Here is a 27,646-nt window from a genome sequence, read left to right on the forward strand (position 1 = left end):
CCGGTGTCCATTCAACACCTCTCCAGCCATGGGGTAGACGATAGCGACCCCCAACTGTGTCTATTCATGCCATATGAGGAATACCCCCCGGTCCGCTTCGGTGCGTAGAGTTTGCAATATTCCCGTTTTCCTGCTTTCCATCTCAATGTCTGCAAGCGACTCTGGCATAATCCCTCGCCCAAACCCTGTTGCTATGGTTAGAGTATTTGTTCCGGGGTTGAAAAGTGGAGTAAACGAGCGGGGGAGGGAGACACATTTCGCTCTTGCAGTCCGCTTCACATGCTCCATCTCCTCGTCCATGTAGCATTATTGGGTATGCTACGACTCGTCTAAGCTGGCCAGTTTCCCCCACCTGCCCCTCCCCTCACCCCTGCTCGCCTCTGGGAGGCAGCGACCTTGAGAGCTTGTTCAGCCACCGACAGAAATAACCTGAAAAAGACAGCAGTAAAATGCTGCATCGCCAGTCTGCATCGAGGACAAGGGCTAGACCCGGGGATACCACTACCCCAGTCATATTGACCTAATGACGTTTAACTCCATTGTCGGCGCTAAAATAGAATCCGTAACGGCATTCAAAAAAGAGAGACAGCCCGTCGCCGGCACCCCAACGGGCCCGGCAGCGGGAGACAGCCCAGTATATATATCCCACAAGCAATGATCAGCGCTTTTTAATGAACCAATATGCGTTGAAGAGCCGTCGCCCAAAGTTGCAGTCAACTTAAACCCTCCTCCCTTGTCCGAGCCGCGTGAGATGCGTCTCGACGCATGACAGATGCTTAACACTGCGCAGTCTGCACGTGTGGACTGCAGATATCACTATAGATTGGCCCTTTGTTTTTCCCTCACTATGGCCTTAGCGTTCAAGTAGACCCCAAAAATGCTAAAGACCATTGTTAAGAGAAAACTCTGGGAGCGTCGTGGGACAAATAAACAGGCTCAAGTGCAGTCTGCCAAATATTCGTCCTTCAGCAGCTTGAGCTCGCTTGTACGGTCATCGCTTAAACCCCCGCTTTTGTCGTATCCGCCTACCCCTCTCATCGTTGTCTCACCATGACAGAGCCGCAATCCATAGCCCTGTCAGAAACTCTACAACCACCTAGCTCGACTTCCTAGGCTAAAGCCATTAAGCCTCAGCTACACCTTCCGATGTGGTGTGGGGCTGGAGTATAAAGTCCTTTACTCTGCTCAGATGGTACGGCCGTCAAACACCATGTTTTCTTCACTCCTTTCGCTAGTTTCACTCATTACACTGGTCTTGGCCCTGGACCTGGACCCCAACTCGTCGCAGTCTGTCAACAGCGACTCCAAGCTCATCGCCAAGGGTCTTCTCGACTACTACGCTGGCTCCCATTATGGAGGCACCATTGGCATGTTTGTCCAGCCGTACTACTGGTGGCACGCTGGAGCTGCCTGGAACACCCTGGTGGAGTACTGGGCCATCACTGGTGACGACACCTACCTTGACACCACTCGACAGGCTCTCATTTCTCAGCGAGGCGAAAAGTACGATCTTATGGTCGCAAACTTCTCTACTTCCGAAGGTAACGACGACCAGGGAGTCTGGGCACTCACCATGATGGCTGCAGCCGAACGGGGATTCCCCGAGGCCAATGACGGACACACTTGGCTTGACGTGGCCAAGAACGCCTTTGCTACAATGGTTGGCCGATGGGACCTGCACTGTGGCGGTGGTGTCCGATGGCAGATTTTCTCTTCCAATAACGGTTACGACTACAAGAACTCTGTCTCCAACGGTGCAGTCTTCTCTCTCGCTGCTCGTCTCTACTACAACACCGGAGAGAAGGTCTACCTGGAGTGGGCCGAGACTGCCTGGGAGTGGCTGTGGAACTCTGGACTCATTGAGCATGACACCTACCGAGTCAACGATGGCCTTGATGTTGACGACTGTTCTAAGATCACCCATTTCCTGTGGAGTTACAACGCCGGTATGCTCCAATCTGGTACTGCCTATCTTTTTGCTGCTACTGGCGACAACGACTGGGACACTCGAGCTCGAAACTTCTGGAGCTCGGGAAAGAATGTCTTCTTCGATAACAAGATCATGCTTGAAATTGCCTGCCAGCAGGACTCCATCACTTGCAACAACGATCAGCGAACCTTCAAGGGTATCTATGCCAATCTTCTGGGTCTGACTGCCGAAGTCCACCCTGGTCTTGCCGATGAAATCATTGACTATCTCACCACCTCTGCCAAGGCTGCTGCCAACACCTGTTCTGGAGGTAGCGACGGCCATACCTGTTCTCTCGACTGGGTCTCCCAGAAGTACGATGGCAACTGGATTGGTCTTGGAGAGCAGATTTCCGCTCTGTCTGTGATTCTCAACTCCCAGGCTCTCAAGGTCCATGCTGCTCCTCGAGCCAAGCAGAACCAGAACAGCGTTCCTTCCGACCAGGCTGATCTGGCACCTGCCCAGTCGCTCTTCTCCTCTGCGGCTCCCAGCAGTTCTGCGGCCCCCAGTAGCTCTGCTGCCCCCTCCTCCTCTTCGGCACAAGACACCCGAGTTTCATCCGCTGTCATTGTGTCTAGTTCTGCAAAACCAACCACCCTATCTACCCAGGTGGCTGTTCCTGCCCCTACCGAGCCCGCCCAGTATACTGGTGATGGAAGCGATGTCGCCGCTGGTCTAGGTCTGCTGGCCTTACTTGGACTTGGCGTCATTTTGATGTGAGTATTACGACAACTACTAACCCCAAAAAATGATCAAGACGTTCTTGATTAATCTACATTTTAATTTTTCATTTTGGTTTCTTTTTCATGTTCGACATCTACTTTTCAAGTGGCTTCTTTTTCGCATTTTTCTTGGCACTCTTCCTCTTCATTCCTCTTCATTCCTCTTTATTCTCCTTTATTCCTCTTCTTCCCTTTCTCTTCTTCGTCTTCCCTTCTCTTCTTCTTGTCTTTGACTTCTTCATGTCTTTGACTTCTTCCTTCTCTTTTCTTACTCCTTTCTTCTTTTTTCCCGCACACCGACTTGTGTCGCTCAGCGTCCGTAGCTAACCCAGCCCCCACCTCACCAACTCCACCTCCACTTAATTAGTGTTGACAGTAACCGCTCGACGGTATTCTATGCCGTACCTCCGCTCTGTGCAATCTTCTAGAGCCCTCCCCCTCGCTTTCATATTCTTGTCTATACTAACCATTTACCTGCTGGCACTCTGCTCCTTCGTTATCACAGGTGCTAGTTTTATTTCAGTATTTATAACCTATATAATCTCAATCACGATCTTATGCCCTCACACTTCCATGTCCCTCAATTAATACTGATTTCATAAGGGCAGCCCGTGGGCGTATCGATAGTTTATGTGTTATACGGCGTGTGCAGTTTATGGAGGGACAGTGGTTATGGGCAGAAGATGTATAAGAGTTACAGTAGATACAAGTCGATGTAATTTCCAACCACACCAACAATGCCCTTTCTATCTAACCATCCCTGTGACTCCACCAGCTTTTCAGAGTTTTACGAGAGTGATGATATCAGGGACGCTTTCTACAGCAAGCCCAATACCATCTTCAAGCGTGACTACGTCGTTGGGCTCAACAGAGAGAAGAAGGCCTGTCTTCAGGCCGAGATAACCAAGAAATACAACTCTCAAAAGACAGGACGGCTAGGCTACCTTCCTGTTGCCAAGTGGACATGGTACGCCATTCGGTACTGTGAGCTCTCTAGTCCCATGAATCTCCTTGCCGGTAAAGAGCTCTGCTACCGCAAGCCCCCCAACAATGAAAACGTTGCCTTAGCCTGACCTACTGTTTCCTTGAAACGCAGCAAGCGGGTCAAGCGAAACAATCGACCTGGCCGTCTGAGAGCCATTGCTGTTATTATGGCCGAAAACAAGCAGCTGGAACGGGACTACACACTCTTTTCTCTGCCAGTGAACCTCTATCATTTAGTCGAGCTGGCCAGTGCACATGAAGAGACAATCACCAAAACTGCGGCTCAGCGAAAAGTTATCAAAAGAGAAAAAGAATTGCAACTCGAGCGAAAACAAATGGAACACCTCCGGTCCTCTAAAAAGGAGTTCCTTGTTGAAGGTATGGCCTAAGCCTAAGCCCAAAAAGTTGGGATCTACCCGTCTGTGTATTATAGTAGATATTGTATTATAGTGAAGAATAAGTGAAAACGTAGTCATATCAAGTGTTCTCCGGTGCAAAAAAGTCATGGACGACCACACACATACCATTCGCTTCGCCCATGATGTATGCTCATGTTTAAGTTGAACCATGCTCCGTTATCTCCGAACGGCCAATAAAGTTTCGGGTACACACCATGATGCAGTTCACGTGACGAGACGCGCATCTTTGGAATTACTTACGGCCAAAGACACACCAGTCGTAACATACCACCACAACGCCAACCATGCCGTACAACATTGCCATGGTATCGGACTTCTTCTATCCGCAACCAGGTGGGGTGGAATTGCATGTCTACCAATTGTCTCAACGACTCAAACAACGTGGCCACTCGGTAGTCATCATCACACACGCATACGACAGCCGAACAGGAGTGCGGATCCTCACCAACGGAATTAAGGTGTACTACGTGCCGTTTTTCGTGCTCTATCGAAACTCCACCTTTCCCTCAGTCTTCTCTGCATTCCCTATTCTTCGAAACATCTTCATTCGCGAAAATATTGACATTGTGCACGGCCATGGATCTCTCTCGTCTCTGTGCCATGAAGCCATTTTGCATGCAAGAACCATGGGCATGAAGACCGTGTTTACAGACCACTCTTTGTTTGGTTTTGCTGACGCGGGAAGCATCGCTGGAAACAAGGCTCTGAAATTCACACTGTCTGATGTTGGCCATGTAATCTGCGTGTCTCACACCTGCAAGGAAAACACAGTGTTGCGAGCATCTCTGGACCCTTCAATTGTCAGTGTCATTCCCAACGCCGTCGTCTCTAAAGCATTCACCCCTGATCCAACCAGAGCAGACCCCAATTACATCACCATTGTTGTCATATCACGTCTCTACCCTAATAAAGGAGCCGATCTGCTCACCGTCATCATCCCACGAATCTGCGCACTCCACCCACGCGTTAAGTTCCTCATTGCAGGTTCAGGACCCAAGGAAATCGATCTGCAGCAAATGAGAGAACGATACAGACTGCAGGAGCGAGTCGAGCTGATTGGTAGCATTCGACACGAAGAAGTGCGTGATCTCATGGTCACAGGAAACATTTATTTGCATCCAACTCTGACGGAGGCCTTTGGAACCGTCATTGTTGAGGCCGCTAGTTGTGGTCTACTTGTGGTCACTACAGACGTTGGTGGCATTCCAGAGGTGCTGCCCTCGCACATGACAGTATTTGCCAGCCCCTCGGAAGACTCACTGGTGGACTCGACTATGAAAGCGATTGCGATCTTGGAGAAGAAGGAGGTCGACCCAACCACTTTTTACAACGAAATCAAGGGCATGTACAAGTGGTCGGAGGTCGCAAGGAGAACTGAAAAGGTCTACGACTCAATCAATGAGGAATCGTTGAATGAGCCACTGTTGGACCGACTGGCAAAGTTCTATGCGTGCGGGGAATGGGCTGGAAAACTCTTTGTCATTTGCGTATGCGTCGATGTTATGTTATATGCTATACTGGAGTTGTTTTGGCCTAGACACACCATTGACCGAGTAAAACCTTGGCCTCGAGTCAAGTCTGGAGAATAATCTATTCCAAAAGCATGGCCTGATATCTCTCAAACTGCAGTCTTTGCTGTGCTGCGACATGTTTGGATAGCTGATTTCGAGGTCTCCAGCCAGTGGGATTGTCGTCGAGCTTCAACGGCGTGGCTGCTTGTGCCAGCTTCTGTAGCTGATGAAAAGCGGCCTGCGTTTTCAGAGGCAGATAAGGATGGGCTTTGACAATGGGGGGTTTCAGGTCTTCCATCCAATCGAGGTCGTCTCGACCCTTTGAGTTCTCCAGAGTCAGGTGTCGGACCGTCTGGCGCAGGCTCTGAAGCTCGGTTTCCATCTGAGACTGATGGAGCGTATTTAAATGCATATCTACTATATCTTCCCCCTTGAGCGTAGACAATTTGAGTCGGTTTTGGACATGAGTCTTGAACCTTTGGGCATCGGCGTTCTTCTGCTCCAGCTTGGCCTTGAGACTCTCCACATCATCACGAAGTCGTTTCTCCGTAAGAGCAGCTTCATTGAGGTTGGCTCGGAGTTGCACAAATGCCTCTTCCTTCTCGGCGAACCGTTCGGCTTTTGAATCGTAGTGCTTAATCTTGATCTCCAGAGTCTCAATGGTCTTCTCTTTCTTCAGCAGCACAGCCTTGAGATGCAGGACATCAGCAGAGGTATCTACTATGCTCTCCTCTTGACTCTGTCTAGGCTGTAGCTGAGCCCAGGTAGGTAGATCGTTATTCTGAGAGACGGAGAAGTCTAAAGTAGACAGCTGTTCGGTAAGCTTGATGATATCCTTCTCCACAGCCGACAAGGGTTTGCTTGAGGACCGTTTAAAGATGGCTGTGTAGGCAGAATCCGGATCGTCGTCATGTAGAAGTTGCATGGCAAAGACCGAGACATCAGAGAGTGTTTGGACGGCATTATCAATGATGGGGCTTGGAACTCGAGCAGTCTTGTCTTGGTTATCGATCCAGTACTTCAATTTGGAAAGAGAATTGGCACAGCTCCTGTGCCCGAGCTGTTTGAGTAACAGAATAGACACACGTGTGTGTATAGCCAGTTTAGACATGTCCAAGTAGGTTCTGTTGTAGTCTGTTTGTGTAGATAGAAAGTCGTCAAAGGTCTGAATGAATACAGGAACCATGTTCACAGCTTCGTCCACAAGCAGGGCCCCCTCGCTGACAGTATCGATGTAGGAGTTCACCGATTGCTCCAGCTGCTCAGACTCTCCATGTAGAAACGGCGCATCGACATCTGGACGCCATTCTAGCAGAGTAGCTAGAGTGTGTGCCAGGGCAGAGACGTGAGCTAGTTTTAGAGCTAACCGTAGTTGCTGCTCCTCCACAGATGTCTCATCGTAATCTGCACCCAGAATCGTCTCAACTATGATAGACAGTAAGGCCGCTGTACGCTTAAATCGCAAATGCGCAGAAACAACCACATCCACATCGCTTCCTGGAATAGTGATGGGACTCTCCGCTGCCGTCAGAAAGTAATGCCAGATAGCCAGCTTGTCCAAAGCCTGTTGAGATGACAGCTTTTCCATTTCCAAAGCAATCTCTTGGTTGCGTGTAGATGCCACTGAGGATTGGAGTTTCTGGTTCATCTCCATGACTGTCTTTACATGCGACACCATGGACTCGTTGTCGTGCTGTTTTTCACGGTGTTTTGTCTCCCACAATTCAATCTCGGCTTGCAAGTCTGCTACAACCTCTCGAAATCTCATGACGCTCTGTTCAAGGTTCTGTTGGCGATTATGTGCATCGTTGGTTCGTTTCTCGGCGTGATTCAGCTCAGATTCCAGATAGGCGATTTCCTGGTGAAGTTGCTTCTGTGTGGCTACGTGACCTGCCTCTAACTCATCATTCAGCTCCTTAAGCTCCTCCAGCTCGGCCACTGTAGCCTGCAGCTTCTCCACTGACTCTGTAAGAGCCAGGTTTTTCTCCGTCAGAGAATCGATCAGCGTCTCGGACACCATGACATCATCCAGCTGGGCTCTCAGTTCATGTAGGGTAGCCTGGGTTTCCTCAAGCCGCTTCTCAGAGCTTTCCAGCTGCGATTGAGTCAATGAATAGTCTGTAAGTTTGGAGTTCAGTTGCTTGATCTGTTCATTGAGAGATGCCTCCTGAGCCGTAGAGTAGTCTCGTAGACTCACAAGAGCCGCTTCAAGCTGGGCGTTTCGTTGAATGGCAGCCTCATCAGCTGAGTCGATTCTCTCCGAAGGCACGTTGAGCTCTTGTCGCAGTTCCTCCATTTCTCGTTTGGCAATCTCCAGCTTTTCTTCTGCCATTTCTCTGTCAAGAGTAGCCATCTCCAAAGCGTCTTCGTGCTGTTCCAGCTTCACCTTGGCATGGGCATGTTCATTGGAAGTCTTGGTGAGATCGGCGCGTAGCTGCTTGACCTCGTCACTCAGGGGACGCAGTTTACTCTCCAGCTTGGCGACAATTGTCTCGAGTTTCTTTTTTTCACGCAAATCTGTCTGAAGTTGCTGAATTTGTTCTCGCTCAAGCTTTCTTTTGCTATCTGTGACACGTAGCTTGGCCTTGAGACTCTCCACCTGCTTGGCCAAAGCTGTAGACGAGTCTGAGACGTCTGACATGGCCGACTGGGGTCGTTGAGACGGTCTAGGCACCTCTGGAGGCGGCATGAGGTCTGCGTCTGTCTCCACTTGTGGTCGTCTCACAAACTTTCCCGATGTTCCTTTGCATTCAAAGTACCGAACTCCCTGGACGCTGCCGTCATTGTTTCCCTGTCCCTCAACCATTTCCACTCCAATCCACTCTCCCGTGGAGAACTGAGTGGGTCCGATGAATCGGACGTGCGCCGGCACTCCCTTGACCCGCACGCGATCTCCGACTTTCATGTGTGCAAGTATCGTACAGTAGCAGTGGTGCTCGTGATGTGTCGCAGTGTCGTGGAGGTAGATATTCGGACTGCATGCCGACGGTAAATGAAATATCCTAAATTTGTTAGTTAGTTAGTTAGCATAGTTAAGTACTTCTGGTAGCTATAACACCCTATAAAATAACGGCCCGACACGTGATTTTGGCGTACTAAATTCTATGTAGTTTTCTCGCCCATATCAACTTCCAAATCGACTCTTCAGGACCTCACTTTTGCTACTTGTAGATATGATTATTCTGCATTCGCCATCTATAAACAAATCCCATCCACCAACCTACATTACAATACATGTATGCGTAGACAATGCACAACGAGTTTAGGCTAAAACGCGTCTCGTTTATTCCCACAACCTATCACCACAGTACAAACACAACCCCCACAATCACCATAATGCAGTCGGCACGACGAAAACAGACGGCGTTCCCCTCTCGGGGCGTGGCTGCCACCAAGCGAGAATTATCTGCGGATCAACGACAAGAGATCCAGGAGGCCTTCGACCTGTTCGATGCCCATCAGAACCGAGCTCTGGACTTTCATACCCTCAGAGCAGCCATGCGAGCACTCGGCTTCGAGCTCAAGAAGGCTGAGGTGCTGCAGATTCTGGACGAGAACGACACGACACAGCAGGGCGTGATGACGTGGGAGGCGTTTGAGCAGGTTATGACACAGATGATTCTGGACCGAGACCCGCTGGAGGAGGTCAAGCGGGCCTTCCAGCTGTTTGACGAGGACAACACCGGTATTATCACTATCAAAAACCTGCGAAAGGTGGCCCGAGAACTCAACGAAAATATCGACGAGAGTGAACTGCAGGCCATGATTGAGGAGTTTGACCTTGACCAGGATGGAGGAAGTGAGTATGAGTGAAAGAGAGCTGATGGAGCATCACAAAGAAGAAGTCTACTAACACAGTCAATCTCGAGGAATTCATCGCCATTTGTACCGAAAACTAGCTTATTTAATCTAATGTATTTTTATCATCCACAGCTGGTGGAATTGTGTGGATGTACATGTGTTTAACGTATTAATTAAGTCTAATGCCATATACCGTATTTGAAGCATCCTTTATGTCTATTGCTGATCTTTATGATCGACCTACAAGTACTGTAGAAGTAGTTTGGTGGTATCCTTGGTTTTTGTCAGTCTTCTTACATAAGCAAACATGACAAGTCCCAGTGATATCTTCGGTGACATAAATAGAGTTTGGGAGAGGTAAAAAGTGCACGTGACGTCAAATTTTCGACGGCAACGATGACCACAAAATCAAGACTCCAGAGTGTATGAAAATCCGTAAATCAATGTGAAATAACCCGCTCTATATTTCCCACCTACTTCCTTTTTCTCAGCTCTCTCTGTGCGCCAATGAAATCGATCTGATGTTCATTTCTCTCGAACCCTCCCAACAGGGCAAGGGCCTGAAATTTTCATTTTCATCAGAACTCATACAAACCACCACCCTCACACAATGAGACCTACGCGGACGGTACTGAAATCGAGGTTCATCCACGACCCCAAGACCATCTACCCTCGGGTCCGTGTGGATCGGATCCAGCGGGCCACTCTCAAAAAGGCCCCCAAGTTCCAGCAGGTTCTGGCCAGCCATGCCGTTCCCGAGTGGGAGCGATTCACCAAGGAGAGCCAATGGCACTTTATGCCCGGCGACAAGGTCCAGATCCTGGCTGGCCCCGACAAGGGCAAGGTGTCTCAGATCATGGCTCGACACGAGGAGGGAAACTCTTACCTGGTTGATGGAGTCAACGGTACTCAGACCTTCCCAATTCCTCCTGCTATGGCCCAGGAAGGACAGACCACCCACGTGATCGAGTTCCCCAACCCTCTGAAGCAGTCGGAGCTGCGTCTGGTGGCCCAGCGACCTGAGGAGGACGGTACCACCACCGAGGTTGCTATTGCTGCCGTGGAGTGCGTGGGAACCTACTACGACCCTGCCTACAAGCGAGTGCTCCCCCGACGAGTCATGGCCCACGATCACAAGACCCAGGTGCCATGGCCCGCTCCTCTCGAGCCTGTCGAGCATGTGGAGGGCTCTACCGAGCGAGATGTGGCTCGAGAACGAACCCACTGGGTCACTTCTCTGGTCAAGCCTCCTTTCCCCATCGGAGCTCTGCCCGACATTCGAAACGTGCACCACAAGCGATTCAAGCGATTCTCCGAGCGAGAGGTCGATCTCCTCACAGCCCCCAAGCCCTTCATCCCCAAGGGCACCCCCGAGCTTTTCGCTCGACCCCAGCACAAGAAGCCTGAGAACAAGCTCACTGCTGAGATGGAGGCCTTCATTGGCAACGTCATGCAGAAGCACGCTGACGCCCAGGTGGGCCAGCATGACCGAGTCAAGGGCCTCAAGTATAAATAGTGTATATAGTAGCATGATAGCAATTTTCTGACTTGAAGAGCGTATGTAGGCCGTGAGTACGCTCTAGACCTGATGGCCTGACGTCGTCAAGTAACCTCGTTGTCGCGGACCGCGAGACCACGAAACCACGAAACCACGAGTTCTCCGGACCTATTTATCGTAATGAAATAGAGACATCTTGATCGTAGGCTTTTTTATGATCTCTGGACTACAAATCGCCCGCGGCCGTGTAGTCTAGTAAAGGAAGGATACTTGTATCGAAAAAGCGTACAGTAACAAGTTACTACTTGTAGTGGGTGCATAGTAGGTAAACCAGTCTAAAGTGTGTCTTCATAGGTGTCTCTTCGTCAACCCTTCGATGCACTCGAGAATGAAGTACAAGTAGTACAGAACTTGTAGAGTGATGAGCTCATGCACATGCCTTGTCTCGAGTATGAGGGTGTAAGCAGTGGTCTATCTGATAGTGGAGCAAGTAGAATGACTAAATTCTCAGATATCGTTTATCTCTAATCCATCTTACTAAATTCCAAGTCCGGCCAAATCTTCCTACTTTTTTCACGTACTTTTCATTATTGTATAGTAGTTACTCCTCAACTACCATCGGGAATTCCAACTATAAGAAGTGGACTACGACCACGCCCTCCAGACTCCATCCCTCACCTCTCAACTTCAAAACTGCTTATGTAAGAGGCTACCCAACAGCCCAGCAAAGAAATATGAGCTTAGACACTCATAAGTCTTCGTCTTGGACCTCTGTCTAACTCATTAGTAGTCAAAGCCTCTGTCTCAGAAACAATAACAGCCGTAGACTTGCTAACTACAGCACATTCTATATGAGTAACGTGCTTGTAACGTATTGGTAAATACTTGTAGAAAATGAACTACCGCCCAAACATGTTGTCCCCTCAGACTTTCACGTAATACGGTCTCGCGTCGCCCGGTCTGACCCTTACCTTCCCAGTCTGAAGTCAACCTCAAACTGCCCAATTTGCGAGTAGCTAATCTTGAACAGGGCGATCTACATCACCAGGTTGCCATAATATGTAATTCATATAGAATTCGCAACTGTCGAGCGAGTCTGAAGGTGGGCGGCTAAAATCATGGCTATGTTGCCAAGAGGTCTCACAAAACCAAAATTAACAAGTCCTGGCGTGCAACCACATTTGAATCTCTCTCTACTTGTAGGCTTGAAAACCATACAAGCGCTGCTTGCCGAAACCACCATCGCCACATAGTAGAGACAAACCCGTGGGCTGTTAAATTACCACCGCCTCGACACGTCGCGGTTGCGCTTGTAGCGCCCTTGACGTCTTACTCCTACAAGCACCTACGGTAATTACACGTCTCAATCCGTCTGTTTTCGGACAGACTCCAGGCTGTGTTTGGAAAGACAGATGCCAAAAAAAGTTTGCCCGTCAAAACCTTTGCCTGACCCACATGGTAACACTAAATTGAAGCAGGCCACTGAGATAAAGGAAGTGAGTAGAGTAGCAGTACTCGCAGCAAGAATGAGAACCTGGTTCATATGTTTTTGATTACTAAGTGGTACCAGGTGATTAGCTCTGTTTCATGTGCCCGTTCTGACCCCACTGATGACTAGCTACTGTCTCCCATGCACCAACTCTTTGTTTGCTCAAAATGAAACGTTCCATGCACAGGACACGGCTACCCGCCTAGAATGTGTAAGGAGAAAACCTTCTGGCCTCTGGGGAAGTTTTCTGGGAGCTTGACAGTGGTCAAGTGAGGAATAGAAAATATTATTTTGAGTGGATTGTGGTTTAGATATAATCTCGAATACTTTCCGAGCTGTCCACAATTCTCTCTGTTTTAATCCACCCATTGCTTCGTGTCTTATCAGCCAAAGTATCTCAACGTTAGTCTTCCCCACGTGTGCAACCCTGTGCCAAAAGGTCGTAAAATGTATAGGAGCCACTAACGAAAAAGTGCATGCTCCAAGTAGATTGACAATAGTGCAAAAACAACATGTCTTCAGAAACTCTCCTCCTTCCCCAATGGTGATTTGCACGCCCTATTACAACCGACAGACCATCAAGGTGGGCCTTCGGGCGGTCCAACTCACCCTCATCATGACCGTGGTCATCACCACTGGAGTGCTGACCATGTACTCGGACCTTCCACGTGATTGGGTCTTGGACAACTACATTGACCCCTATACCTCGGAGTTCCAACTGGAATGGCCCAACGATTACCACAACGCCGAAATCTGGGACCAGACGCTGGAGTTTGACACCCCCATCTATTTGGAGACCCATTCGCATACCAACCATAGTGACGGCAGCCTGACTCCTAGCCAGCTGGTGGACTGGGCCCAGGCGTACGGCCTGACTGCCATCTGTGTCACTGACCACAACAACATTGAAGGAGGATGGGCAGCTCGAAACTACTCTGAGACTTTGCGAAGTGAAGGCAAGCCTGCTCCTCTGGTTATTCCCGGCGTGGAGTTCACCTGCTGTCGAATCCACATGAACTTCCTCGGTATCGAAGAGACCATCAAGCCTACTGAGAACTGGCCTTCGGACGACGAGCTCAAGTCCGTCATCAAAAAAGTGCATGCTCTGGGAGGGGTTGTTATTGTGAACCATCTTCCCTGGTCGGAGAGTACCGAATGGGGCCGAAAAGTGCCTACTCTGATGCACCATCCCACTCCCGACCAGCTTCTGAACTGGGGAGTCGATTCCTTTGAGTGTGTATCTGATGGAGTCATAGATCTCCAGGCTGTTCGATACGCTGACAGAAACAATCTCATGTGTGTGACTGCCACCGACATTCACAATCCCTCAGACACCGTGAGAGCCGTGACTGTCCTCGATGGACCTCTCACTCAGAAGAACATCATCGACAAGATCAGACGAAAGTCAGTGCGATCCAAGTCCACCTTCTACTATGATCCTATCGGCCCTACCGGTGCTCAGATTGTTCCTCCCCACAACAATAAGCGCAACAAATGGGCTCCTCTGGCCATGCTCAACTTTGGATACATGTGGGACGAGTCCAAGGGTATGTACTCGTTTGTTGATGGCTTCTGCCATGAGCGAAAGTTCACCTTCAGGTACGGAGCGGCCTTCTGGACTCTGTTTTGGATTGTTCTTGGCTGGGTGATTTATGAACTCATTCGAGCTATTGTGGTCGGCATTGCTGGCAGCAACAGTTGCAGACGACGACGACCTCTTCAGTTGGAATAGGGTGGTAACAACCACAGTTTTCAACTGGATTGACGATTTCTAGACTATTTATTAATGATAATTATGTATGTGTTTTGCGTAAATCAACAGGCTGGTGATACTAGAGACTGAGTCCATGCGAAAGAACCAACAATAATGACCATCATGGAAAAGCCGACGAAACTGGTAGCAAATCCATAAATATAAGCCCTCTTGTAGTTCATTCCGTACATTTCGTTCACAAATGTCGAAATGGTACTGAGACATCCGCAAAAACCATTCATGATACCATCCAGAATCTGGCATTGCAAGAAGGAATGCACTAGCTGCGTAGATGAGGTGTTCGTCTTGCCACGCTGTAAGAGAACACAGACGGCCAAGACAATGCATGCCAGAATGTTGGCCGAGAACGTTCCCAGGGGCAACTTGCCGTTCAGTTTAGACAGCTGCCATCTCAGTAGAGCTCCAGGAATGCCAAACAGACCGAGATAAGTCCACCATCTCCAGCTTTTCCAGAGACCTGCAAAGATGATGAATATGCAAAACAGTGCAATGCTGGCAGCAGCGATAAAGCTAGACAGTAGCCGTTCCACCTTGGACGACAGCGGAGGAAGAGGTACCAAGTCTGCCAGATGATGACCGACTTTGAGACCTGCGAAACTTAGTCCGAAATTGATGAGACCAATCGACATGACAGATTGGACTCCGTAGCCGGCGTTGGGGTATCCCAGCTTCGTGTCATTCTGGTTGGCTCCGTATAGAAAGCCTTCCAGCATGAGGGTGGAGAAGGAAGTTAGAGAACCACAGAAGCCCGTGCCTATGCCTAAAAACAGCGGCAACTGTTTCTTTGTCACTCCACGTTCTTTTTCCACGTTTTCAAACAGATTTGTGGCATTTACCCACCCCATGACTATGCAGCCTCCGAAATTGGCCCATACCAATCCGGACTCGGTGAACGAGCCATGGAAGAGTGTCAGGTGCTCTATACCCTCACGGGCTATAGCTCCGGCCATGGCAAACACGGCTATGTTGAGATAAGTCAGAGCCGCGTTCATTTCATTGTTGTATGTGTTGTTCCTGTTGGCGACCCTGAGAGGGAGGTTTGATGCGTCTCAACGATCCGATCCACTCTCGTTGTTTATGCTTAAGTGAGTCAACATCAAAACACGCCGCACCAAACAGATGTATGTGAGCTGTTACCGATTTGAGGTGTTACCGAATTTGTGCAAGAGCTTTAAAATAATTGAAAATCGACTCATTCGATTTTTTTGTTTACTTTGAACTTTCCTTTTCTCTCCAGCTACAGTATATAAATTTCAGTGTCTCCATCTTTCGTTTGGCCCTCGCCATCTGAGTCACGTGACTCCCAACCAACATGCATATATGCAAACCGTGTCCTGTGTGCGTACATACTGACAGTATAGCGACAGTCCAACCGCCATACACAATGTCTCTTCCATTCCCCGTCCAGATCGACAGAGACCGGATCTCGTCGGGAGACGACCTGTTGTCGCAGGAACTGACGCAATTCAAGGCGCTAGAGGACCTCAAGTCCGAGTTCGGCCAGTGGATCCAGATTCTTGAAAACGAGGTCGTGGAGCTCATCAACAAGGAGTACCAACAGTTTGTGGCGCTCGGAAACTCGGTCAGCGGTGGCAACAGCAAGGTGCAGGAGATCAAGCATCGATTGGTGCTGTTCCAACGCCAGGTGGAGCAGGTCAAGCAGGAGGTCGACGCTACAGCAGAACGGATTGCCAAGGTGCTGAAGAGCCAAAACCAACTGCTGGAGGAACGACAGCGCGCAATGGAACTCATTCTGTATATTCGGGCGTTCCAGGAGGTCGAGCTACGTGTCGGTCAAGTGGGAGGTGCTGATTCGTCTGACCCCGAGGAAGTGTTGGATCTGTCCAACCAGCTCATCAAGCTGCACGAGACCCGCAACGCCCATCCAGAGGCGGCAGTCATGAAATCGTCTGCATCCAGACTGACCACTTTATGTGGACTGGTCATCACAGCTCTGTGCAACAGTGCCAAAACGAACCAAGAAGAGGGTCTTGACTTGTTGCGACAGGTGCATGTTCTCCGGCGTTTGCAGATGTAACCACCCCTTTGTCGGTTGTATTGATATAGGTCAAATTATTTATTGTTTATCAACAATACGATTTTCGTAGCTTTCGTAGTTCTCACCTTTGGTACCATGGTTGCTTATTAAGTATTTGCTTATTAAGAACTCTATCAGACGTCCTACACCTTAAGTCTAATTTTTTCGAGGCTTGCATCAACAGAAAATTTATGCCATATCAACTCTGAAAATCCTCACACAAGACGATAGCATGGTTGATTCATTCTTTTCAAACCCGAAAAAGAGGAGCAAGGCCCCCAAGCGGGATGAGCGACGAGGCAAGAAGGCGGTCGCCAAACCCCAGCGCCCCAACGTGGCAGATGAAGACATTACTTCTGAGAGTGAAAATGAAGAGGAGCAGTTCTTTGAGAACCCCGACACGGCAAACTCCAGTGAGGACGAGGAGGAGACCCAGGCTGACAAGCGACGACGACTCGCCAACCAGTACCTGGAGAACCTGAAGGATGAGATGGGCGAGATAGGATTCGACGCTGCTGATCTTGATCGAGAGAATCTTTCAAGGCGCCTGGAGGAGGATGTGGCTGAGGATAAGGGTCTGATTTACCGATTCCTGGACGTCAAGGCCAACTCCTTTTCACGAGTTCACAAGAGCAGATTCCGACCAACCGCCGTGGCCTGTCGATACCCTTATGCCTACACAGTTGGACGAGATGTCGAGCTGGTCAAGTGGGATATCAGTGATGTGACTAAGCCTCGAGTGCTCAAGGTTGTTTATGGCAACCGTCACGCCTCCAAGGATGCCTTCAACCCCAAGGAGGATTACAAGGGCCACATTGACGACATTCTGTGTGTGGCAGTGTCTCCCGATGGCAAGTACGTTGCCACCGGATCCAAGGATAAGACCATCTGTGTCTGGGCAGCCGAGAGTCTGTCGTGCCTGCATGTTTTCCACACCCGAGATCGACGGGGAGTCGTCATGGGTCTGGCCTTTCGACGAAACACAAACCAGCTGTATGCTGCATGTGCTGATCTCAAGGTCCGAACCTTCTCTCTGGACCAAATGTCGCAAGTGGAGACGCTTTTCGGTCATCAGGATGTGGTTGCAGACATTTCGGCTCTGGCTGGCGAGAGATGCCTGACTGTGGGCTCTCGAGACCGAACTGCTGTGGTGTGGAAGATTGCTGACGAGTCGCGTCTGACTTTCCGGGGAGGAGACATCAAGGACTTCCCCGAGGGCTCCATCGACTGCTGTTCCATGATTGATTCACACTACTTCGTCACGGGCTCAGACAACGGCTCCATTTGTCTGTGGTCCCTGAGCAAGAAGAAGCCTGTCTTCATTGAGAGACGAGCGCATGGAGTTGAGGAGAGACCCGAGACTGATCTTCCACATACCGGAGAGGCTGAGGCCGACAAGGTGCCTCTCCCTGCCCAATCTCCCCGATACATTACTGCAATCCACGCCATCCCCTACTCAGACATTTTCCTTACCGGATCATGGAGTGGAGAGATCAAGGTGTGGAAGCTGGGATCCGAGATGCGGTCTTTCACCCAGATTGCCACTCTGCCCAATGTCAAGGGCGTGGTGGACTCTATCGATGTCAGTGAGCACGGATCTCGAGGCAAAGAGGTTTTCGCCGTGGTTGCTGCGGTCTCCAAGCAGCTGCGAATCGGCCGGTTCCTCAACGTGGGAGGAAGAAATGGTTTGTACACTGGAGAATTGGTCTTGTAAGCATGTGAAGGGAGGACTAGAGCATTAATAGAAAACGGTTGCTAAGCGACTGTAAGGATTGAATAAATCGATGTATATGAAATTGTGTCAGAGTGCGTATAATTAAGTAAATAGTTCAAGACTGAACGATGAGAACATGTGTTATCCACGGTTCATTCTGAGAAAAACAGTAAACATGATAGTGTAAAAGTCAGACAGACGATATGACGTCACAGTCATGGGCTGATAGTAACTTGTTCTGAGTGTAGTTATCCTGCCGCTGTTCATCACCCAGTAATATCACATTATTTCGCAATTAATTAATTAGGCTTTAGTTGAAGAACAATTTTACAGTCAACAGTGTAAATACATTGTTCCTTGGAAAATTGAGAGAAATGAAGTATGTTATTATGTAGAGAAAGTGTCTTTTGATCTATTTATGAGACTACTGTAAAAGTACAAGTACAAGTCCAAATAATTCGCCAATTGCAGGTCCACAAAAATTGGATCTTCCTATTTACAAGTACAGTACATACAGTACTTGTACTTGTACTTGTAGATTTGTTCAGCTAGCAACAATCATATCACCTTGAACTAGAAGCTGTAATTAGCGCCATGGACACCTAAGTCTTTCGCAGCTCTTGTCAGATATTGTTGTCTCAGAGTCTTACAATTCTCCAGATCAAGATTTTTCTTCAAAACACGAGCTAAAAATGAACCTGTGTATTGAACGCGAGGAAAGAGTACTTGTATCTTGTACTGTACTTGTACTTGCAAGTGAAATAAGACAACAAGTACAAGTGGCAAACGTACCTCGCGCCTATGGAACTAATATTCTCGCACACCCGTGTCACCTCGTATCCCACCAACACGTAAAAACACCTACACTCTGCATCCCAACACGTGACAAAACTCAACGCGTAAATTAACCTCTCGACCAAACGCGAAATCAATTTTACCCTACACTGTGTACTCCATCCACATCAACACAATTCATATCATGGACTGTGCCGACCGCCTTCTCAAAAAGTATGCGCCCTTTGTGGGGTATGCTGTGGCCACCTACAGTCACGATGGCGACCATGTGTACTCGTGTGGCATTTCCGAGAAGTTGCAGAAACACTCGACCACAAACAGAGACGAGCTCAAGACGTTTGACTACGGCCCACGAGCTGAAGGAGGAAGAAAGCAGCTTCTGAAGACCATTTCTGCCGGTCACCACGGCGTTGTGGCTGGTTGCGATGATGGTACTGTTTGTGGATTCAACACAAACGGTGAACTTGTTTCGACACTGGTGCGAGCCCCTTCAGGTGTCACAAAGGTATTGTTTTCTCCTGATGGAGATCTTGTGGCAGCCTCCAGCAAGGATGACAAGATTACCATTGTCGACTGGGCGTCCAAGCGAAAGGTTTCCGAGGCAACTTTCGCCGGTCTGCATCAGTTCATCTGGAGTCTGGACTCAAAGAATGTGTTTGTGTCTGCTGATGAGGGCATTGTTCAGGTATCTGCTCGTGATCTGACCAATAAGACGCTCGCTGATTTCGCTGCCACTCCCGGAATGATGGCATGGTACCCCGACGGTTCTGTGCTTGCTGTTGCTCAAGCCAAACAGGTTGTCCTGCTTGATTCCGAAGATCTTTCCAAGAGAACCTCCTTCAACATCCCCTCCAAGGTCACTGAAATGCAATTTTCCCCCTCCGGTACCTACATTGCCATTGCTTTTGGTCACATTGTCGAAATCTGGCGTCTGAAGGACTCCAATAAGGTGGCCTTTGTTAAGATGGACGCCAAAGCAAGCAGCGTCAACTGGCACCCGTCGCGAAACGAAATGTTCATCACCAACGAAAAAGGCGAGCTGTGTACGTGGCCCAACCCTGTTCCCAGCAAGTTTACTCTGCCCTTCGAGGGTGTTGCTCCTTTTGATGATGATATTGTTTCCGACAAGAACCACTACATTGAGATGGAGGAAACGCCTATGTTTAATGATGTTCCCGATACCCAGGAACTCGATCTTGCCGATACTCAGGAGATAGACATTCCTGATACTCAGGTCATGGACGAACCGCAGCTGAATGGTATCCCCAACAAGCAGCGATCTTACACCGACGAACTACAAGATACTCAGGTGCTGGAGGATCCAGCTGAAAGTGACGAGGAAGAAGAACCTGTCATTTCTCGAAAGCGAAAGTCCAAGGAGCCTGTGGATGATCCTCTGGCTGACACGCAGATTGTGAATGATGAGCCTGACGCTTCGGAGAAGAAGCGAAAACGGGTTTCCATGGACCCTTCTGTCGATAGAATGGAGAAGGAAAAGTCAAAGACCAAGCACAAGCCGCTGGAGGAGGATGACGACATTGATCTGGCTGGAGATATGTTTGTGGAGGACGATGATGGAGCCGGATATGTGCCTGACTTAAGCCATCGAGGCCTGGGACAGAACGAGTATGGCAATGGTCATATGGAGGAGGAGGATGATGGACACCAGGGAGGCTACGCTATGGAGTTTGACGAAGTTCGAGCTATTCAACCCGGTGCTACAGAGTTTAGAGGAACTAGACGATACCTCCATGCATCTTACCTCGGTTACATCTGGACTATGAAGCATGCCGAGAACCGATACTCTGTCACCTCCTACTTCTTCGACACAGGTATTCACAAGGGCTACCATTTCACCGACCATGTTGGATACGACTTGGGCTGCATGAGCAGACGAGCCACGTTTTATGCGCGAACCTCTCCCCCTTCCATCTTCATGCGATTCCACAGCAGCATCAGTGAGAACTGGAGTCTAGACCTGGACGAGACTGATCCCATTCGATGCATTTCTGTCGGCAAGACCAAGTGTGTTGTTTGCACCGAGTCTGGCTTGATTCTCACCTACTCCATCTTTGGAGTTCCCCTTCGAGTTTATCGAGATGCTGGTGAACCTACTGTTGCCGTCACTGCTCATACCGACACTTTCTTCATGGTAAGACAGGACTCATTCACCCACAAGCTCAACTTTGTGGTTGAAAACGGTGAGGGACACATTTTCACCCGTGGCAAGCTCAGTTTACCCGTTGGAGCACATATCAAGTTCGTTTGTTTCACGCAGAACGGTGACCCTGTTGTGTTCGACTCGGACGGCATCATTCTTATTCTCTCTCGATGGAAGGAGGAGGGCCAGTACCGATGGATTCCTGCACTTGACACAGTGGCTATGGCCAAGGAGCACGGTCGAGAAGAGACCTACTGGCCCATCGGCATTGATTGTGATTACAACTTCCATTGTGTCATTCTCAAGGGAGCTGCCACCCAGCCTCCTCATCCTCTTCCTCTCACAACTGACTTCCCCATCAAACCTGTGGGAGAGCCTCGCCAGCTCGAGTCGGACTATCTAAAGAAGTCAGTCATGGCCGAACTCGAGGAAGGTCGAGACGAGCCTGAGAACCTGGGCAATCTCGAAATAGAGGTCGAGAAGGCTCTGCTGCGTCTTCTTCATGCCGCCTGCAAGTCCGAGTTCAAACTCAACAAGTGTCTGTACATTTACCGACGGCTCAAGAACGAGGAGTGCAAGGAGGCTGCCGTGACCATTGCTCTTCGATGCAAGCGAACCATTCTTGCCGAGAAGATCAATGAGTTGCGAGAGAAGGATGAGGCTGCCAAGAACGGTAAGCGAGATGACTGATAGGAGGTAAACAACAAGCATGGGAACATATATATACTGTAGGATTGATTAATTATAAGAAAATGAGTTAATATACAGTACTTGTAGTAGATGTACACAGATGAGTTGTAGCAGTGTAGTGTTAGTCTAATCTTTACATCCCTTGAAACCGAAGGAGAAGCCTGCTCCCTTATTGTTCTCTTCAAAGGGAGGAGGATCGTCAGAGAAGTCGTTCGTTGTCTTCGTGTTTGCAGGCGACTGGTCTTCTCCAAAGTTGATACCACTGGATGACTGAGTATTCTGGTTGCGTCCGAAGTTTCCGGCGCTTCTTGCTTCCATCTTTCCTGCTTTGAGAATAGTGTCGATAACGAACCTGCCGTCGAATTCAGATGTGAAGAAGTTGTAATCGAATGGCTTCAGGTCAGACGGGAGAGCTCGGTTCGCAAAGAAATACTCAATGTAAGCTGTCTTTGTGACGACGTTTGCAATCACGGGATTGGTCACTCCGAAATCAGCGATACCGGCAGCCTGGTACATGTGAGCACCAATCTCCCACATTCGGTAGGAGAGCTGGACGTGGAGTGTGGGCGAAGACTTGATCTTGTTGAACGATTTGAGAACCGTGTTGACAATCTGGGATGCGTAGTCAAAGGTATGTTTGAACGACGTGTAAAAGGCCCAGGTGTAGACCATATTGACCTCGTCAGCCTCCGAGATCTTGGCTCGTTTCCAGTATGAAGCACATCGTTCGATTCGATTGAGTCCTCGTTTGATAGCCATGGTACTTTCGCTCTTTTCGCCCACGTAGTAGAAGAATGCTCGTAGCCAGTGTCTTCTGTAGTATTCAGCTTCATAGGCTAGACTGAACCCTGTAGCTCGCATGAGATCGGCTGTGAAGGCCCGTTTGTTCTGTAGAACGTCGTCCAGTTTGGTCTGAATATTCGCCACAAACTTCTCTGAGAAGCCAAACGACGGCATTCCGGCCTTTCGACATTTGTGCCACGTCTTATCCGTCTTGATTTCTTCACTATCTCCGTCCAGATCCACCATCAGCAGCTGTGTGAACCACTCAACTTGTTTCTGGATGTCTTTAGTGGTTCCATTGAGTTGAGAATCAAGAAGAATCTGTTGGTGAGAAGATACGGGGAAGAACTGTTTGAGCACCTCAGTCACCAGAGCAGCGTCCAGGGGGAAAGACTTGTCCTCCTTCTTGCTCTTTTTGAATGGCCACAGTTTAGACTGAAAGTGGGCCTCTCGACACTCCAGTAAGAGCTGGAAGATGGGCACTTGACCCACAAACTCGGACTCTTGAAATGCAGCAAAACACGACTCGACGAAAGTCACAGGATGTTCGGTTCCCTCTTTGAGACTGGGAAGCACAGAATCACCCGTGTTGTTGTACAGTTCTCGAGTTTGGGGGTCTCTCAGAATCTGGTAGGCGTAACTGACGGCTGACAGGGACTCCAGATGATGCAAGCTGTAGAGAGTCTTGTTGAGAAACGCCTGGTCAATCTGCTCTTGCGTGGAGTACGGAGACGTCTCCAGAAGCTGGTGGAGCTTCAGGTTGACGAGCGACATGTCTCTTTGAGTGAGTTGTGAGGGTGGCGGCGGTATGGAGTCTTCAGCAGCATGGATGCATTTATAGCAATATCAAGGTTTGAAGCCATCACCGCCACAAACAAAAAAAAAAAAAAAAAAAAGGGCATTGAGCGAATGTGGACGGGGTCTTTTTATTTGCCAACATATGGTAGTGAATTTGTGAAACTGGTCACGTGATATTATCTGGACTATTTCTTTTCTACTTGAGTATGTCATTGCCCCTTGCTGTGACTGACATACTGTAGGCTACAAGTAGGCTACAATGTAGTGGTAGGTCTCCGTATTATCGCCATCTTGGTGCATGCAGGTGATTGTTTCATGCACTGACGATGACCCAAGCAAGTATTTCACATGTCCATTTTGTAGGGTTTGCGCGAGAGAAACTTTTTGAAAGCACGTTTACTGTGTATGCCTTGTCGCCAGATGTTCTTTGTCACCTCCTGTTGTTTATAGGCCCATTTCATCATTCTAAATACAGGCGACCTTTTCGTGTCACGCTTCCCTTTTTTTCAACTCAATCTTGAAAACAGGGTGCTCCCTCAGTTTGTTGAGGATTAGTTAAGACAAAGATCAGCTAGGGGTTCATTTTCGGTGTTGCGACAATGTTGGGATTCTGGATAATACACTGATACATAGAGGGAAGCTGTGTTTTAAACAAATTCTTGAAAATATATGTATGTTCCGATACCAATTTTTCGTAATATCTCCGTTATTGGACTTGCCATTTCACATGCTTTGTTGAAAGTTTGGTTAACTTTTACTTTAGTTCGTTTATTCAAACCCAGCCTTTTCTACAGTGGTATGATCAAGCTACAGTATGGACATACTATGCAGTCATTGTACAAGTACAGCTACAGCAGTGGGAAAGAAGTCATATTGAAGCTACCTTGTTGCGCTCTGCAACCCCGTTTATCTCTAGGCATCATACATTCCACCTCAAATCAATATCATGTTATCATTTACAGAGTACCGTTCTTCTTAGCCTCGGCGTAAGCTCGAACAGACTTGAAGTCATCAACGGCAGGCTTGATCCAGGGATCCTTCTTGAGGAAAACGGGCTCCTCGTCGGGTCGCAGACCAGGGATCTTCTTCTCGAGGTTCAGCTTGGTGAAAACACACTTGTTGAGCAGAGCCTCGGCCTTTCGGCAGCCACTGAGCTGGTGGTTGTTCTGCTCCAGACACTGCCAGTGGAGTCGGAACTCGTCAAGACAGCTCTTGTTGATGTCCTCAATGACGGAGACGGCACATCGGGTGACTCGTCGGCCCTCCTTGAGACAGTCGATGGCGCCAGAGCCCTGGGACTCTTCTCTGCACAGCATGAAGTCATCGTTGTAGGGCTTGCACTTGGCGCCAATGAAGTAGGATGCAGACAGAAGAGGAGCGGAGGTAGCTCCAACCTCGACAACGTCGGGCACGTTGTCGGGCATGTTAGCTTTGTCCTCAAATGGGACCCAGTGGGCGGCAGCTTCTCGGGGCCTGCGTTAGTGTCTAATTATGGTATAGATGAGATCGGAGTAAAGACTGAGGGGTTGAAGGGACCTCACTCCAACAAGTAATAAGGAGAATTGACTCATGGCAATTGGTGTATCATGATGAGGTTGTTGGGTAAAACATTGTGGTTGTGTCGACAGTAGTGCAGGACGTTCTTGGTGTTTGTGTTTAGTAAATGAACTCATGTCTCAAGACGCCAAAATTGATCATCACAGGGTCTAAGAATCACCGTCATCAACCTGTTCTAGTTCCCTGGCAACTCTTGCTCCATCTTCACATATGTCCTTATCGTACCGTGCACCATGTCAAAAATTCCACAACCCCACGAATGGCTCCATAATTCGATATCCTCGGGCACAAAAACCATCCATGTTGATTTATTGGCGTTTATCTCCCTTGTCCACAACATTTCGGCTTTTCAAGACTGTCGGAATGCCCGTCATAAAAACGTATCTCGCCATGTTCCATGATCTCAGCCTACGGAGACCAACAAAGCCAAGTGGGTCCAATTCCCGGCTCGAAACACCCTCATTTGACTCCCTGGCGTCCCTTATCACCTTCCCCAGGCCCTCCTGGTTTCCCTGGAATACTCACATTTTGATGTGTTAGCTGATGCTCAAAGGCTTACTACAGTCTACATTTCTCTCACGCAGATTGGTTGATGGTTCCGTCGGCCGGGTAAGTGGGAGTTGTGGTTACTAAGCTTTGGTTCTGCCACTACGGTATTTCGTGTGTGTTGTGTGTTTGAGGTTTATCACTTTTAGACTTTGTAGTGACGCCGGGTGCAACTACATTTTTATCTATATTGCGTCTGGGCAAAAAACAGAACCACAGGCATCATGTTTGGCAACACCAACCAACAGTCAGGCGGCTTTTCGTTTGGTCAAAATAACACCAATTCGGCCGGTAACAACAACGCGGGAGGAATGAGCTCGGGATTCAAGTTTGGAGCCGGCTCGGCAGCCACTAGCAACAACACCAACTCCTCAGGAGGAGGACTGTTTGGCCAGAACAACAACAACACGTCTGGCAACACGGGCGGTGGATTGTTTGGCCAGAACAATGCCAACACTGGAAATACCGGCACCACCGGCGCCTCTGGCGGTCTGTTTGGTCAGAACAACACCAACACCAACACCAACACCGGAGGAGGCCTGTTTGGAAACAATGTCAATACAAACACCAATACCAACACCAACACCGGCGGAGGAGGTCTGTTTGGAAACACCAACAATGCGAACACAAACACAAACACTGGCGGAGGATTGTTTGGTCAGAACAACAATAACGCTACTACGAACACCAACACAACTGGAGGCGGACTGTTCGGCCAGAACAACACAAACACAAACACAAACACGGGCGGTGGGCTGTTTGGCAACAACGCCAATACCAACACAAACACCGGAGGTGGCTTGTTCGGTAACAACAATGCCAACACAAACACAAACACCAACACTGGAGGGCTTTTCGGAAACAACAATGCGAACACCAACACTGGAGGAGGGCTCTTTGGCAACAACAACGCCAACAATGCAAACACAAACACAAACACGGGAGGGTTCTTTGGAAACAACAATGCAAACAACAACGTGGGCGGTTTTGGTCAACAACAACAGCAGCAGCAGCAACAAGCTGGTTTCGGTCAGTTGACCAAGACCAATCAGCCCTCCGGTCCTTCTGTTCAGGCCCAGCTGACCCGAATCAAGGACGGATGGGACCCCACCTCCCCCAATTGTGCATTCCAATTCTACTTCTACAACCGAATCCCTCTGGATGATATTCCCTACTACCAGATGCCACAAGGTCAGTCTCCTGAGAAGTGGGACAAGGCTGTTGCTGAGCGACCATACAAATCGTCTGTGCCTGTCCTGGCCGTGGGCTTCACCGATCTGCAGAAGCGAACCAAGCAGCAGGAGCAGCAGGTCGGCGTGTACCGGGTTAGAATGCATGAAGTCAACAACAAGCTTGACGAGCTAACCAACAAGCACGATCTTGTGACTACCGTGAAGATTGCCGAGATGCGGGCTCGTCACCAGCGGCTCGTTAACCGAACTGTTGCTCTTGCAGCAGTTACCCAGGTGCTCCGAAACCGTGGGTATGTCCTCAAGCCCGAGGAGGAGGTGCTGCGAAAGAACCTCGTCCAGCTCAACGACAAGGTCACGGACCCGGCTGTGTTTGGCCGAATCAACGAGATCTGGGCACGTATGTCTGTTCTTAGAGAGCAGGCACGGCACGCTACCGACTCGCAGTCTAAGAAGGCTCCCGATGGCACCATATTGACATGGGAGCGGGACGAGGAGACTTTGGAGCAGTTGGCCAAGATTCTCAAGGACCAGCAGACGGGTATTGCATTCCTTGCCAAGGTGCTCAAGGAGGATATGGCTGAGGTTGAGAACAAGATCTCTAGTCTGGAGAAGAAATAAGAACAGTAGCTGGATCCATGTATGATAGCTACAACTAGACCATATTATAATTTTATACTGTACAATGTATTTCCCTTTGTCATCCCATGGTGATGCCTAATAATATGTACATGTATTCACACTATATTGAGAGTAGTTTAGAATCGACCCTTGATGAGCTCGAAAGCAAAGGGAGCTGAGTTAGTAAGGGAGTAGAAGGACAGGCTGTTCGTTGTGACCACCGATTGATATGTCTCATGATTGCTTTTCGCCACATAAATAGTGTTGTTCAGTCACATGGAGGGCGGTCGTCTTGTTGTGTTGCCAACTGTGATGTGCCATCAATACTCACCAGTCCACAGACCAATGGCGAGGTACAGAGCGTTCTGCAGGGTTCGCTGGGTCATGAGGTTGTACTTTCGAATATCTTCGTCGGAAATCTGGGGCTGGCCACCGAACATTGTTGATTGATTTGGATATTGATGTAGTCTCGCTGTTGTGAGCTACTTAGTGGTAGAAGTATTTTAAGAACCCTAACCTGAAGTTTGACTGAGTGGGGGTGGGGGGGGGGGAGTATGATGACGCTGTTATTTCGTGCTTGGTCGAG

The 27,646-nt window shown here is 49.0% G+C and overlaps 14 protein-coding genes and 1 pseudogene across 14 annotated transcripts; 10 read left to right on the plus strand and 5 right to left on the minus strand.

The window, feature by feature from the left end:
- Window positions 1-1,189: 1,189 nt before the first annotated feature.
- On the plus strand, window positions 1,190-3,054 carry YALI1_A21477g (uncharacterized protein; the record flags this gene model as incomplete). The annotated part of the gene is made up of 2 exons (XM_500286.3): window positions 1,190-2,685; window positions 3,024-3,054. 2 exons carry the CDS (start codon window positions 1,190-1,192, stop codon window positions 3,052-3,054), a joined length of 1,527 nt encoding a protein of 508 aa, XP_500286.3.
- A 374-nt stretch (window positions 3,055-3,428) lies between these two features.
- On the plus strand, window positions 3,429-4,064 carry YALI1_A21499g (uncharacterized protein; the record flags this gene model as incomplete). Its single annotated transcript, XM_068281885.1, has 2 exons — window positions 3,429-3,658; window positions 3,788-4,064. 2 exons carry the CDS (start codon window positions 3,429-3,431, stop codon window positions 4,062-4,064), a joined length of 507 nt encoding a protein of 168 aa, XP_068137986.1.
- A 314-nt stretch (window positions 4,065-4,378) lies between these two features.
- On the plus strand, window positions 4,379-5,683 carry YALI1_A21509g (uncharacterized protein; the record flags this gene model as incomplete). The annotated part of the gene is made up of 1 exon (XM_500288.2): window positions 4,379-5,683. The coding sequence occupies one exon, from the start codon at window positions 4,379-4,381 to the stop codon at window positions 5,681-5,683; it is 1,305 nt and encodes a 434-aa protein (XP_500288.1).
- Window position 5,684: 1 nt separating this feature from the next.
- YALI1_A21550g (uncharacterized protein) lies at window positions 5,685-8,510 on the minus strand (the record flags this gene model as incomplete). The annotated part of the gene is made up of 1 exon (XM_500289.3): window positions 5,685-8,510. The coding sequence occupies one exon, from the start codon at window positions 8,508-8,510 to the stop codon at window positions 5,685-5,687; it is 2,826 nt and encodes a 941-aa protein (XP_500289.2).
- Window positions 8,511-8,854: 344 nt separating this feature from the next.
- YALI1_A21554g (uncharacterized protein) lies at window positions 8,855-9,504 on the plus strand (the record flags this gene model as incomplete). Its single annotated transcript, XM_500290.3, has 2 exons — window positions 8,855-9,404; window positions 9,464-9,504. The coding sequence occupies 2 exons, from the start codon at window positions 8,855-8,857 to the stop codon at window positions 9,502-9,504; spliced, it is 591 nt and encodes a 196-aa protein (XP_500290.3).
- A 512-nt stretch (window positions 9,505-10,016) lies between these two features.
- Window positions 10,017-10,922, plus strand: YALI1_A21565g (mitochondrial 54S ribosomal protein uL24m; the record flags this gene model as incomplete). Its single annotated transcript, XM_500291.3, has 1 exon — window positions 10,017-10,922. One exon carries the CDS (start codon window positions 10,017-10,019, stop codon window positions 10,920-10,922), a length of 906 nt encoding a protein of 301 aa, XP_500291.1.
- A 2,012-nt stretch (window positions 10,923-12,934) lies between these two features.
- Window positions 12,935-14,125, plus strand: YALI1_A21594g (uncharacterized protein; the record flags this gene model as incomplete). Its single annotated transcript, XM_500292.2, has 1 exon — window positions 12,935-14,125. One exon carries the CDS (start codon window positions 12,935-12,937, stop codon window positions 14,123-14,125), a length of 1,191 nt encoding a protein of 396 aa, XP_500292.2.
- An 83-nt stretch (window positions 14,126-14,208) lies between these two features.
- Window positions 14,209-15,159, minus strand: YALI1_A21617g (uncharacterized protein; the record flags this gene model as incomplete). The annotated part of the gene is made up of 1 exon (XM_500293.3): window positions 14,209-15,159. The coding sequence occupies one exon, from the start codon at window positions 15,157-15,159 to the stop codon at window positions 14,209-14,211; it is 951 nt and encodes a 316-aa protein (XP_500293.1).
- A 320-nt stretch (window positions 15,160-15,479) lies between these two features.
- YALI1_A21620g (uncharacterized protein) lies at window positions 15,480-16,205 on the plus strand (the record flags this gene model as incomplete). The annotated part of the gene is made up of 1 exon (XM_500294.3): window positions 15,480-16,205. The coding sequence occupies one exon, from the start codon at window positions 15,480-15,482 to the stop codon at window positions 16,203-16,205; it is 726 nt and encodes a 241-aa protein (XP_500294.2).
- A 232-nt stretch (window positions 16,206-16,437) lies between these two features.
- YALI1_A21630g (uncharacterized protein) lies at window positions 16,438-17,919 on the plus strand (the record flags this gene model as incomplete). Its single annotated transcript, XM_500295.3, has 1 exon — window positions 16,438-17,919. The coding sequence occupies one exon, from the start codon at window positions 16,438-16,440 to the stop codon at window positions 17,917-17,919; it is 1,482 nt and encodes a 493-aa protein (XP_500295.1).
- A 979-nt stretch (window positions 17,920-18,898) lies between these two features.
- Window positions 18,899-21,565, plus strand: YALI1_A21654g (uncharacterized protein; the record flags this gene model as incomplete). Its single annotated transcript, XM_500296.3, has 1 exon — window positions 18,899-21,565. One exon carries the CDS (start codon window positions 18,899-18,901, stop codon window positions 21,563-21,565), a length of 2,667 nt encoding a protein of 888 aa, XP_500296.1.
- Window positions 21,566-21,691: 126 nt separating this feature from the next.
- Window positions 21,692-23,122, minus strand: YALI1_A21696g (uncharacterized protein; the record flags this gene model as incomplete). The annotated part of the gene is made up of 1 exon (XM_500297.3): window positions 21,692-23,122. The coding sequence occupies one exon, from the start codon at window positions 23,120-23,122 to the stop codon at window positions 21,692-21,694; it is 1,431 nt and encodes a 476-aa protein (XP_500297.2).
- A 980-nt stretch (window positions 23,123-24,102) lies between these two features.
- Window positions 24,103-24,570, minus strand: YALI1_A21711g (uncharacterized protein; the record flags this gene model as incomplete). Its single annotated transcript, XM_066094039.2, has 1 exon — window positions 24,103-24,570. One exon carries the CDS (start codon window positions 24,568-24,570, stop codon window positions 24,103-24,105), a length of 468 nt encoding a protein of 155 aa, XP_065950111.1.
- Window positions 24,571-25,473: 903 nt separating this feature from the next.
- YALI1_A21720g (uncharacterized protein) lies at window positions 25,474-27,060 on the plus strand (the record flags this gene model as incomplete). Its single annotated transcript, XM_500299.3, has 1 exon — window positions 25,474-27,060. The coding sequence occupies one exon, from the start codon at window positions 25,474-25,476 to the stop codon at window positions 27,058-27,060; it is 1,587 nt and encodes a 528-aa protein (XP_500299.3).
- A 320-nt stretch (window positions 27,061-27,380) lies between these two features.
- YALI1_A21740g (Misc non-coding, similar to Saccharomyces cerevisiae TOM5 (YPR133W-A); ancestral locus Anc_3.469) lies at window positions 27,381-27,500 on the minus strand (annotated as a pseudogene).
- Window positions 27,501-27,646: the final 146 nt, after the last annotated feature.

The sequence above is a fragment of the Yarrowia lipolytica genome, chromosome 1A (assembly GCF_001761485.1).
Source record: "Yarrowia lipolytica chromosome 1A, complete sequence".
Classification (NCBI taxonomy): Eukaryota; Fungi; Ascomycota; class Dipodascomycetes; order Dipodascales; genus Yarrowia; species Yarrowia lipolytica.